Below are 11,331 nucleotides of genomic sequence, written 5' to 3' on the forward strand. Positions count from 1 at the left end.
TAATGTACATATTGAGTAATATAATAGGTTTTATTTTTTAAAAATCTTATTGCGTAATTTGTAGTAAGTCTACAACTAAAAACTGGTTAGAACAAGTATAACTATTTTAACAATATTAACTATATTTCAATATAGTACATTAACCATTGATGACATTTATAAAAACGATAATTTAATCATTGACCATAATACACATGTACATGAGTAAATAATCGTTCTCAAATTCTTTATTTTGAATATTAGTAAATACGCACGCATTAGATCTTTACAACTAATCGGGTACTACTAATTAGTCTGATATGTACAATGAAAAATATTTTATTATATTATTATATTATATATTATATAATGATATAGCGTATGATTTCAAATTCTATATTCTATATGGGAATACCAATAACAGACATATATAAATGGACATGTAATCACAAGCATGTAACATGTTTTACAGATGCGTGCGTTTCACTAAACGTTATGTCTATAAAATAAGAAATTCGATGTCACTAGTATGTGTGCACAAAGCAATGTAATGTTGTTATTCGTCCACCGTAAATAATGGTCAGACTCCTATACTAATGATTATAAATATTAGAAAATTATATGACAAACGATTCGTATCATTTTAAAGAAAGGAAAACGGGTGAATCTTCAATTAGATTTGAACGAAATAATTAATTGTTAAAAACAGTCACGTTATGAAGAAGTAGGCTACTTGAAAATCGTATAGGTAATTAACAATTAGAATCGTAAGGGCGTGCGCCTAGTCAAGATGAGGATTACGAGTCAATTGTGTCTATCACGTACAGTATATTCGAGGCATATTCAACGGACAATGAGTTTAAGTGTAATAATAATATTAATAATTAATCCTCGACAAGTCGTGATTGGTTTTAATGTCGATTAGTATTAAATTCTTTAATGCGTATAAATATTATTCCGATTAACGTTAGAAATATTACAATCCTTTTGTTTGGGAAATGTATGACGAAACCACCTGTGATCCGATGCTCGTGCGCATTTTGCGTTGCAGTTCGAACGGAAAATCACAAACACACTCGGACGACTGGTGGTTACGTGATTTTCCTTGAGACCTTAGACAATACCGATACAATCATTGTCACACGGATGAATTTTTTTCTTTTTCTTTTTGTAATTCACATAATATGCATTTATATAAATATCGTGCGACATTTGTTCCTCGTTCATTGTATACTTTGCAAACGATTAATGATGTCGACCGCAGTGCTGTTAATAGTGACTGGTGCGGCAGCGGTGATCGCGTCCGACGAAACGACCACGATGTTCCAGGATCATCGTCAACGATGGGTAACGGATGTGCTGCACGACGTGCTGGAAATGTACACCCCGGACGGTGGACCGATGTGTAGAAGGGATGGACAGACGTACCGGCAAGGGTTGAAGGATCTCCAGCTATGGGCGACCAGGAGTAAGTTTTGATTTGTTTCGCTGTGACCGTGAGTTTTTATTACACCCACGATAATCTACCTATTAGATATACCCGGGGGTTGCGTACAAACCTTGGTATTAAAAAACACACATTACAGCAAATATATATCATGGTATCTTATTAAGTCAACGGTACTGTGTACGTACACCGTAATATACCGAGAGTTTATTTCTCGGTCGTTCTTTCATACTATTCACCGGTCCCCATGCGTATTCTATTGTTCTACGGTGCGAAACATATTATTACAGTGAACAGTACTTTTTAAACGATTTTATTTTAAAAAATTGATTAATTTGTATAATAAATAGGTGTAGGTTTCACGTGGAGAATACATTATTATGTATACGACGACCCGTATGAATCAGTAGAATGTATCAAATGGGATCGGAGAACCTGAAAGAATAACTCCAATAACGTTTCTAAAATCACTACGGGCCCTATCAACGTCTAGAATTTTAACCGTTACTGACTGACCAACTTCGCCGGGACAAAAACGATTCTCAGAAGCTTGCTTCATTTTTATAGCTTGAACTTTCAAATTTTTAAGTGATTCAGTTATATTTTCACGAATAGCTTTTATTCTTAAAGGTACAGCTAAAATAAAATAAATACATTGATTAATTTTATTTAAGTATATAACATAATTATTACTTAGAAACGGAAACTAAAAATCTAAAATTATAATTAAAAGGTATTATTATTATTACTACTACATAGATATAGGTTATTATTACCTATATATAAGAATTGCCAGCCCACCTAAAGTATCCAGAGGTGCTTTTAATTTTTACCAAATTTTTAATATTGCCTAAATATAACGCAAATAAAACCAAATACATCGGGTTTTAATTATAATCTAATATAAGTAATATAACTTCTAACTAAATTTAAACGATCGATTAGGAAATAATTGCTATTTATAGCTAAATACCGGTACTATATACTATATAGTACAATGTCACGTTGTTCTTATCTTATCTAGATAGTGATTACTTTATACTTGTATGTCTATTTTTAAAATACTTTGAGCGAGGGTATTGTCATTATATTGATTCATATAGAAATATAGAATTATATTTTGGTGGCCGGTTGAACACTTTTATTCACATTCAGCGCACGCCGCACTTAACGTGCTAATGTCACCTGCGTTAATATTCGTACAATTTATAGTATTTATACATTTTATCTTTTATGTTTAATACTTAAATTAATTTTAAAATGGCACCTCTCAGTGGATGTGCCAAAAGAAAACTAAAATTACAAAGAGAAGATAAAATGATAAAATATGGTATTATTAGGTCATATACTTATATATTTGTAGTAATGTATACGTTGATAACCATTTTATAATATAAAAAAGTCCTGGGAGGAGGGGACCCACCTAACATTGGCTTACCTAGTGAATATTTTCTGACTACGTGCCTGAGTGGAAAGCACTTATGCAATAATAACACCCTATATACCAAAGTCATATTCACTGTGATTTCTGATTCTTTTTAATTTTTTTATTTGCATTCTTAACAAAATATTAAGAATTCGCCACTTGTATATTTATAAAGCAACCAAGTATACAGGTTGTATGTAAATGCACTGTAAGCCACAATAATCTATTGAATTATCATCAATGAGCGCGTTATTTGTTTATTAAAATTGAATCGTTTTATACACGCATTTTTATTTTTAGTGTACGACGCATCAGCTAAGTTTCCCACTGGAATACTATCTGGGAAATCATATGATTTTGGTGATTACGACGAATGTTTAGAAACCAATACAACCGGTTTAAATTTTAAACCTCAGTACTGCATAGTAAACATACGTTTTTCGCCGTCCTCTAAAGTGTATCCAAATTACTACGACAACTTAGCACCAAAATTAAACCAATCAGTTTCGGCGTGGGAAGCAGTTAAGGTAAAATGAGCTCCCATAAAATATTGTAAAAGCTATCATCGCTCAAACAAATAAAAATTAATATTAATATTATTATTATTTTTTGTATGAAAAAAATTAATGGATTTATTATATTGAAAGTAGTATATATTTTTCATATACTCAAAAACAAATAGATGGTAAATTGCTTTAAAGTTAAGACCTTAATGAAATAGTGAGATTTAACATGGAGACTTCAGCCCAACCATTTTTAATTTATAACTATAAGTTGAGGCTTTGTCCCTATACCTTTAAATGATCCAAGATGATCATTAAATTATTATAACTTGCTTAATCACCCATCGGTTCAGGATTACAGTAAAAAAAAATAAATATATAAATTAAATTCTGTTTGAAACAGAAAATGGTCACGTTCTTTTAACAGTGTGTTTAAACTTAAAAACGTTTTTTCTTGTCCTGGCAACATATTAACAGTTGCATCATTTATTTTACCACAATGTTAATTTTTAGATGCAAGAATAGCAAATCGTGAAAAAATAGACAATTTTCTAAATTAAAAATAATATCTCTAAATACGTCTTTTATTATATCACTTGATAATAACGATTATTTCAATAGGATATTTGTCCGTGTCAAGATTTATTAGTTGATTATTCGCCATTTCCAATTTGTAATAAAAGCTTAGAAAATTCAATTTCAATTTTGGTTTAATCACACATTTCTAAATAGTTAAGCATTTGAAAATGTGGCCAAATTGAAAAATATTTTATACAGTTTTGAATAGTAAGCTATCTAGAGCCATGTGTGATAACTGGTAGAACTTGTCTAAAATCTACCAGGACTATAAATCCCAATAATATAATATACTCCCAATAAACTAATAAAATATTATTTCTGATAATGGTAATAGATTTATATAACCTGAACAATTTTCATAAAATACAATTATAACCTTAGTTTTTTTTTTTAAAAAATGTTTTTAAAATATTTTTATGTAACATATTATGCACCTACTACGTAGGTCATATTTGAATTTTTTTCTTTACAAAAATTATATTAATAATTAGAAGGATTTAGGTGGAAGTTTTTATCATACTTCTATAGAATATAAGACACCTAGTTATTTTTTTTCATTTAGTTGAAAAATGTAAGAAACGTAATAATAATGGTAAAAAATGACCAATGATTCATACAAATCAGATAGTAGAAATATAACTAAAATTTAAAACTGAATCATTATGAGTGTAATGACAAAAATTATAAATAAAATATAAATAGAATACTAAAAAAAAAAATATATAAATAAATTAAAGTGCCGAAAAATCAATATAACAATAAAATTTCACTGTTTTTTATATTTATAAATTTGTAGCCATATCAAAATCAATTAAAGATTCAACGCAATGAAATCAACTCTGCGATTTGTATCCCGTCAACGTGCACTCACACGGATCTCCAGTCAACGTTATCTTCTAAAATTGCGTTTGCTTTTGACGAACTAGAGATAAACACTACTGCGTTGATTCACTTTATTGCTCAACACAAAATACTGATACACCGAAAACATTAGGATTTTTCATATTTTGGTAAAAATTTATCATTATTGTTCTATAATATACATTAATTTATTAATTTTATTTATATTTAATTCAATATTAAAATACTTACACAGATTCACTAGTATTTTTATGACGTTGTAAATACAAAAAAACAAGTTAATTAACAATAGTCGTTTAATAATTTCCAAAATGTATTAAACTTTATTAACCTACCATTAAAAAATATTTTTGTTTAATGCAATCAACTTTAAAACAACAGCAATAATTTGTATTGAAGCTTTTTTACGGACCAAAATGTATCTCTAATATTTTTTATTTTGCGAAATAAAAAGTTGTCACAAAAATGTGTTGCATTCATCAATTGCTTGTATTATGCTTCTTATTTAATGAGGGTATTGTGCGTGGACTGTAAACGAATTATGTTCTACAGATCTTTAATTATTAATGGTTCGGGTATCTCCATGCGTTAATAATGATAACTTGCCTAACTCAGTGGCTAGCGCAATTAGGAGACGAGATTCGGTCGTAAATCACCGAGAAATTACACTAATATTTTTATAGCACATATATATTATTATATATATTATATTATTATTATTATGGGAAACTACCACATTAACATCCCTAGTTAGGCAACTACTATTTCGTCTTCTAAAATGAATTTTCGCAGTGTAAAAAATTTGTCCGGACGTAAAATAGCTCCCCATTCGGATATCCGGGTGGGAGCTACCCTGCAGGATGCATGTGAGAAGAACAAAACGCAAAGAATAGGAACGTGGAATGTACGAACAATGTTGAAAACAGGAAAGCTGGATAATATAAAAATAGAAATGAAAAGACTAGATATAGACATATTAGGATTATGCGAAATACGTTGGCTAGATAATGGTGACTTCTGGTCTGACGACATCAGAGTTATTCATACAAATAGTACGAAAGGACAAGCCGGTGTTGGAATTGCTTTCAATAAGAAGTGGAGTAAAAGAGTTACGAACGTTGTGACCTATAGTAGCAGACTATGTTTGGTAAAAGTAGAGTCAACACCAAACAACCTTGCAATTATACAAGTTTATATGCCAACATCAAAAGCAAATGATGAAGAAGCGGAAGAAGTGTATGCAGGCATTGAAGAGCTAATGAAACATACTAAACCACACGATAACGTAATCATCATGGGAGACTTTAATGCTATAGTTGGAGAAGGCAGGGAAGGTAGAGAAGTCGGAGACTTCGGTTTAGGTAAAAGAAATGCAAGAGGAGAAAGAGTAGTGGAGTTTTGCAGAGAAAATGGGATGATTATAACAAACACCAGATTTCAAAACCCTAAGAGAAGAATATATACATGGAAAATGCCAGGTGATATAGCCCGCTACCAAATAGATTACATACTGATAAAAAATCGATTTAAGAATCAAGTGAAATTCTGTAAAACATATCCGAGTGCTGATTGTGACAGTGATCACAATATAGTAATAGCGAAATGTGAACTCAGATATAAAAAAACGCAAAGAACAAAAGTACAGCAAGACAATTATAATGTTAGATTACTAAAGAGAGCGGAGGTTGTGGAAGAATATAGACGCTATATGGATATCGAATACCAAAAACAAAATGTAGATGATACACTGAATAAAATGTGGGAGAACATAAAATCAGCTATTAAAAAAGCAGCAAACTCTGTGCTAACAAAAAAATAAAATAAAGAACCCAGAAGAGCATGGATTGACAAGGAAATAGTAAAACTTATAGATGAAAGACGAAAATATAAAAACAATAACACGAGAGAAGGACAACAGAAGTATCGTCAACTAAGGAACCAAGTTAATCGAGAAGCCAGGAAAGCAAAAGAAGAATGGCTGGAGCAGCAGTGTAGTGAAATTGACGAAATGTTCAGAGCTAACAAAATAGATTATGCGTATCACAAGATCCAACAATTTGTAGGAGAGAGAAAACGAAATGTCACTAATATCAGAGACAAAATGGGCCAATTATTAGTTGATAATGAGGACATAATAAAACGATGGAAAGAGTATATTGAGGAGCTTTATGAGGGAGAAAAATTGGAGGAAATTACAATAAATGAGGAAAAAACAAAACTACCAATCTTAAGATCAGAATTTGAGCTAGCGCTCTATGACTTGAAACAAAATAAAGCTCCCGGGATTGATAACATAACAGCAGAACTGTTGCAATGTGCTAATATGAAGATAAAGGATGCTTTATACCAACTAACTCAGGATATATATGAGAAAGGAGATGTGCCAGACGATTACTGTAAAAGCATAATTGTAACTATACCAAAGAAAAGTGGAGCAAATTCCTGTGAGCAGTTTAGAACACTGAGCTTACTGACACATGTCTCAAAAATCCTTACAAAAATAATAAATCGAAGAATAGAAGGAAAAGTGGAACAATACTTAAAAAATGATCAATATGGATTCAGAAGACAAAAAGGTACACGAGAACCAATTCTAGGATTGCGAGTGCTAATTGAAAAACAGATCGATAGAAATAAAATCACATATCTGGCCTTCATAGATCTGGAAAAGGCCTTCGATAAAGTAAATTGGAACAAGATGCTGCATATATTACGAGAAATAGGTATTGAACAACAAGACCTACGAATCATTCACAGTCTGTACAAGAACCAGACAGCCTGCATTAAAAAAGGAGAAATTACAACTAACGCTCAAATAAAAAAAGGAGTCCGACAAGGATGTACGCTATCACCACCACTCTTTAACTGCTACATTGAAAAAGCTATAAATATAGTGAAAGCAAAGCTAACAAGATTAAATATTGGGATCAAAATTGGTGGAGAAATCGTTTCAATGATACGATTTGCTGACGACATTGTGGTAATTGCTGAGAGTGAAGGTGACATACAGCGTGCAGTTGAAGAAATGGATGAAATGCTCAGAACATCAGAAATGAAAATAAATAGTACAAAAACGAAGATCTTAGTCTGTGCCAGAGACCCAAAAGTAAAAGCTGATGTATATATTGGTAATCAAAAACTGGAACAGGTAGAAGAAATGGTATACCTAGGGAGTAAAATCACATCTGATGGCAAGAGTGTCCACGAGATTAAACAACGCATAGCATTAGCAAAAATTGCCTTTAGTAAAAAACATAAGTTGCTCACTTCAAAAAAGATACATCTTAATATCAAGAAGAGACTTATAAAAACATATGTATGGAGTGTTGCAACATATGGATGTGAAACTTGGGTAATAAATGATACCGAAAAGAAAAAATTAGAAGCGTTCGAAATGTGGTGCTGGAGGCGTATGGAAAGGATAAGTTGGATAGAGCGGAAAACGAATGAAGAAGTACTTAGAACAGTGGGAGAAAAACGTACACTCATAGATGCGATTAGAGGAAGACGCTGGAAAATGGTTGGACATGCCCTGAGACACCAGGAAGAATTGCATAATATTATATTGGAGGGTATGATAGAAGGAAAGAAAACTGCAGGACGCCCGCGGAACTCATATATAGGACAAATTCAAATCGATGCAAAAGTCAAAACCTTCAAGGAACTCAAAGAAAAGGCGAGGAATCGGTTAGAATGGAGAATTGGAGTTGTAAACCAACCTTCGGGTTGAAAAAAAAAAAATATATTATTAATCATATTCATATTTAAATGCATAGGTAATAAAAATAACATTTTTTTTTTAAATCGTAGACACTGAAACTGAATTTTTAAAACATGAGATCGGAAATAAAACCTTGCAAAGCAAATTTATTGGATCTAAGTACTGTTTTAGAATTGGCAGGTCATGCAGAAAAACCAATATCACTTCGGGAGGAAGCTACTTTTTGCGACACTTGATTGTTTATTGACTATTGATTATTTAATAGAGTAATTTATTTAAGCTGGATAATTAATAATTGTGTTTGATAAAAATAATATTTAAATTAGACAGATTAAAATTTAACTATGTAAAAAAAATATGGCATCCTTACCTGATGTCGTTAGGAAATTATAACATTTACTAGGCAAGGATATAATTTCCTTCTGCTATTGGGAATTTTCATCATTAACTAAGAACTGTCATAATTTCCTAAATGTTAACATTTCCGATAACATATATATATATATATACATAGAGTCATTATTAATTTATAATTTTTTCAGGTGTTTTTTATTTGTTATGATTATGTTCATAATCGTTGGGTCAATGTACGATTTTTACTCAAAGGAAGATTCTATGTCAAAGTGTAGTAAGTCCTAATGCTTTTACGTTAATTTAATAATTTACATTCAAGTATGTCTTACGTTTTCTTAGAATTAATCTTCGTAGCGTTCTCAATTCAATCGAATCTGAAAAAATTATTTTACAACAGTACAAAAAATACAGAATTTTCTTGCTTTTATTTCCTTAAAGCTCTAGCATGTGTAGTTATTTTGTTCGGGCATCGGATGATGTACAGTGTTTCATATCCAGTTTACAATATGAATGATATTGAAACGGTAAATCTTATACATTCGAATCCATTCATAAAATAAATTTTTACTTATATATTAATATTTTTTTTTTACAGGCATTTGAAATTCCTTTTTATGGAATATTTATCAATGGACCTATTGTAGTAGATATTTTTTTCACCATCAGTGGTTTTCTAACGTTTATCAGTATGTACAATGCACTAGAAAAGATCAAACGATGTAATGTGCTGTTAATTCTATTTTTAAGATGGTGCAGGTAATATCGTTGTATTATTCTATACAGAGGTGGACTAGGTATCAGAAGGCCAGGGGTAGTGGCGAACTCAGGGGGAGGTTAGGGGTTATATTCCCCCATTTTCTTTTTTCCGACCTATAGAAAACAACTTATTAGTTAATAAAGCTGTTTTAGAGTCATTACTTTTTATTAGTTACTAGCAAAAAGTTATTACTTATGAGTCATAAGTTATGACCCACAATAAATATTCACTATACAGACTATGAATATTGGTCATTGGCGTGCGCACGAGTACAACCTATGCTGTACCTGTAATCTGTATTAACATTTGATTCCATAAATATCGGTTTTCTAACTTTTTCTAAAAAAATTGTTATTTTTATTTTATAATTTTTTTTTTTAATTATATGCAATTTTTCGTTGTATATCTATGAATGATAAAACACGTCCCACAAAATATTCTGTCAGTTCGTTGGTAAAAGTTTTACCAACGAACTGACAGAAAATTTCGAAAAAAAGGATAAGGACCTTGGTTTTACCGTAAAACCAATGTCCTTGTCCTTTTCTTTATTATTTATGATATTATCTCAATAACTCAATTCTAACAAGGCGATTTGTGCCAATGTGTTACGACTACATCGCGATAAATAAGATTAGAATTCGGAAAAATTTGAATTACTAATTTTAGTTAATTTGATAACAGAATGGAAAAATATTCCGAATTTATTATTTTATACGAGTATATCATTTTTATTAATATGACACTATCGAGGGCGATTGCTCCTTTGCCTCCCTGGCCAGTCCACCCCTGATTCTACACCATTGTAATTATATTGTATCTCTTTGGTACAGTGAAACGTATTGCAACTTAAAGTTCATCAGTCTTAACGATTATGCACTTTTATAATCACTGGAAATAACTTGTAAAAACTTGCACACCGAAAATATATAACTAATTGTGTTACAATGATAAAATTGTTTTAGACTGATTCCAGTTTACGGTCTGATGATAGTTTTTATTGCATTTGTATTTTTCCACGTATCGGATGGTCCCATGTGGAAATCCATTGCCGTCCGAGAGTCAGAAAATTGTTTGAAAAATTGGTGGACCAACGTGTTGTTCGTAAACAATTACGTTGACACGGAACACCCAGTGAGTATATAGATAGTACACCGGCGTGAAACATACTATTCAGTGCAATGCAAAAAACGTCGATGATTATTGAATATCAACTTTTGCGGTGTAATTGTAGTGCGTAATGCAGTCTTGGTATCTGGCGTGCGATTTGCACATGTGTGCCCTGGGCGTATCGATGGTATACCTAGTCTGGAAATATCCAAAATGCGAAAAAATTGCTCTGCTGACCGCTATACTCGCGTCCTGTTTCGCTTCGGCCTATATCGTATATCAACATAATTACTATCCAACGTTTATTGGTTTCATTAAGTAAGTGAATATTTCGTAATAATAATAATAATAATCATGTGTACTACGTGTTCAATGCGCCCAATATTTCAATTAAAATATCCAAGCATTTTTGACGTAACTAAAAAAACTCGCGCGGAGTGTCTAAACACTGCACCGTAATCTAAAATTATATTAATCAGAATACAATTATCTGCACAGAAATCATAACACATATATAGTAAAATTACAAAAACAATTGTTTGGGTCCTATTTTTACATTATTATTCAAAAAATAAAAAATAATAATAATAACATAAC

At 31.2% G+C, this 11,331-nt stretch overlaps 1 protein-coding gene across 1 annotated transcript; it reads left to right on the forward strand.

Annotated features, from left to right (window-relative positions):
- Positions 1-4,868: 4,868 nt before the first annotated feature.
- On the forward strand, positions 4,869-11,052 carry LOC112691019 (O-acyltransferase like protein-like; the record flags this gene model as incomplete). Its single annotated transcript, XM_025565127.1, has 6 exons — positions 4,869-4,944; positions 9,059-9,144; positions 9,210-9,394; positions 9,466-9,626; positions 10,590-10,758; positions 10,859-11,052. Coding segments are annotated over exons 2-6 (779 nt in total), but the record flags the coding sequence as incomplete, so codon positions are not given.
- Positions 11,053-11,331: the final 279 nt, after the last annotated feature.

Source organism: Sipha flava, unplaced genomic scaffold, assembly GCF_003268045.1.
Source record: "Sipha flava isolate LNK unplaced genomic scaffold, YSA_version1 547_pilon_pilon, whole genome shotgun sequence".
NCBI classification, from domain to species: Eukaryota; Metazoa; Arthropoda; class Insecta; order Hemiptera; family Aphididae; genus Sipha; species Sipha flava.